This window comes from Aplysia californica, unplaced genomic scaffold (genome assembly GCF_000002075.1).
Source record: "Aplysia californica isolate F4 #8 unplaced genomic scaffold, AplCal3.0 scaffold00297, whole genome shotgun sequence".
Lineage (NCBI taxonomy): Eukaryota > Metazoa > Mollusca > Gastropoda > Aplysiida > Aplysiidae > Aplysia > Aplysia californica.
Window position 1 is genome coordinate 339,333 of NW_004797567.1, and position 2,026 is coordinate 341,358.

The 2,026-nt window shown below is 40.1% G+C and overlaps 1 protein-coding gene across 1 annotated transcript in view; it reads right to left on the reverse strand.

Annotated features, from left to right (window-relative positions):
* LOC101859110 (cystathionine gamma-lyase) overlaps positions 1-2,026 on the reverse strand; it is a gene marked incomplete in the record, with an annotated part of 21,796 nt that overhangs the window by 9,770 nt on the left and 10,000 nt on the right. Inside the window, 1 exon segment of the mRNA XM_013084484.2 lies at positions 1,495-1,587. Within this exon segment, the coding sequence (XP_012939938.1) occupies positions 1,495-1,587 (93 nt within the window).

Below are 2,026 nucleotides of genomic sequence, written 5' to 3' on the forward strand. Positions count from 1 at the left end.
TCTCTCTCTCTCTCTCTCTCTCTCTCTCTCTCTCTCTCTCTCATTCCGTGGGTAAACAAAAATATCCTGCCATGTCAACGTAAACCCGATCCTAGCTTCATATCTTTCTTTTTCTGGGCCTCAGTTCTTCCCAGTATATCTGTCCATGCACACTGCGAACCGTGATATCGCATATATTCTAGGAATGCTTGTAGCTATGTTCATTATGAAACACAAATGGCCGAATCGTAGAACGACTTTTTTGCAAATACAAAAACATAGAAGTACAGTATGTTTAAACGATATCCAAGTCTTCATTTTATTATTAGGTTCTTTTCTACTGTTCAGCAATGATGATGATGATGATGATGATGATGATGATGATGATGATGATGATGATGATGATGATTTTTTTTTTGTTTCCTTAATGAGCCTGGCGGACTCCACAAAGAAATTTTCGAGCGAGAGCGAGGCTCATTTTCGGCTACATTGTCAATATGCTTTAGCGGCACCTCCACTCGTCCAAATAACTCCCTTCGAATTGCCATTGTTGATGATGTTCACCTGGGGAAGCTCTAATGATGATGATGATGATATTGATGATGATGATGATGATGATGATGATGATGATGATGATGATGATGATGATGATGATGATGATGATGACGACGATGAACATCCAGGCCTATACGAGCATCTGATTAAATGTGACCAACCCTATTCAAGTCTCAAGTTTATTTTTTTCTACTCTAAAAGATGATGTGGTAAGACTTTTACCTTTGGGTTTCCCTTTCTTTGTGCTGTTGAAATTGATTGTACATCTACGCCTCCCCCCCCTCCCCCCCTTCCCCTTTTCCAAATTTAATTTATGCCATTTCTGCGTGAGCTTTAAACACTATGTGTGATCAATTTTAACCTATCTATACGCTCAGCCAGGATTATGGCAGTAACGACTTAGCTTTTCTTTTTCCGAGCTTCGTCTCTTTCCGATATTGTCCAAATCGCACCAAAACCTAACTTATAGTGAACGCTTTGTTGCTATGGCGTCATCACTTATTCTGTTTTCTCAGACATACTAAGTTCCTGATGAAGCCTAATTGGCGAAACGTTGAACATCCAGGCCTATACGAACATCTGATTAAATGTGACTAACCCTATTGAAGTCTCAAATATATTTTTTGTACTTTAAAAAATGATGATGATGATGATGATGATGATGATGATGATGATGATGATGATGATGATGAGGATGAGGATGAGGATGAGGATGAGGATGATGATCTCAGGAGGATGTCTTTTATGTGTATGTAGAATACTTGTTTTGAAAATTCTTTTAATAAATTGTTACTTTTGTGTTTCTTTCAGAGATTTCACTGAAAGAAATGTGAGGGTGGGGGGAGGGGGGTTGAACTGCTTTTTTAGGGTGAGGGTGGATTGTAAAAGGCGGGGGGGGGGGGGAGTTCTGCTTTTTGGGTGAGGGTGGATTGATAAGGGGGGCGGGGGGAGTGTACTCACCTCCATAACCCTCTGACACGACAATACTGTCTCCAGACTTGAGCAAATAGATCACCGTGGATAAAGCACCCAGGCCCGAGCCAAATACAAGACCTGTGAGGAAACAGAAATTTGTCTCTTAGTTTTAGTTTTAGTAGAGGTTTTACGCAACTGCATAAGGTCATATGAGCGCCAGAAGATTAGAGGAGTTACAAGAGAGTAACAAACATAAAAAGAAGAAGGGGAGATATGGACGATAGATGTTTGATAGGAAAGAAGAAGCAAACCACACCAGAGGACCCACCAACCACTCACAATGTGTCTCTTAAATCTCCATAGTTTGTTGGGGGGGGGGGGAGAGGGTTAAAGCTTGCTTTTCTTTCTGAGCAACTAAGATACAGATAAACTTTTTACACATAATATAGTGTGGATTTATTTTTTCAAAATGTTACCATGCGAGCTGCTGATAGTGTCATTTCTGTTTCATGTACTGTTTTAAGAGTTATCTCTCCAGGAATTCATCGAAGTATGTTTTTATCGTGGAGAGAGAGAG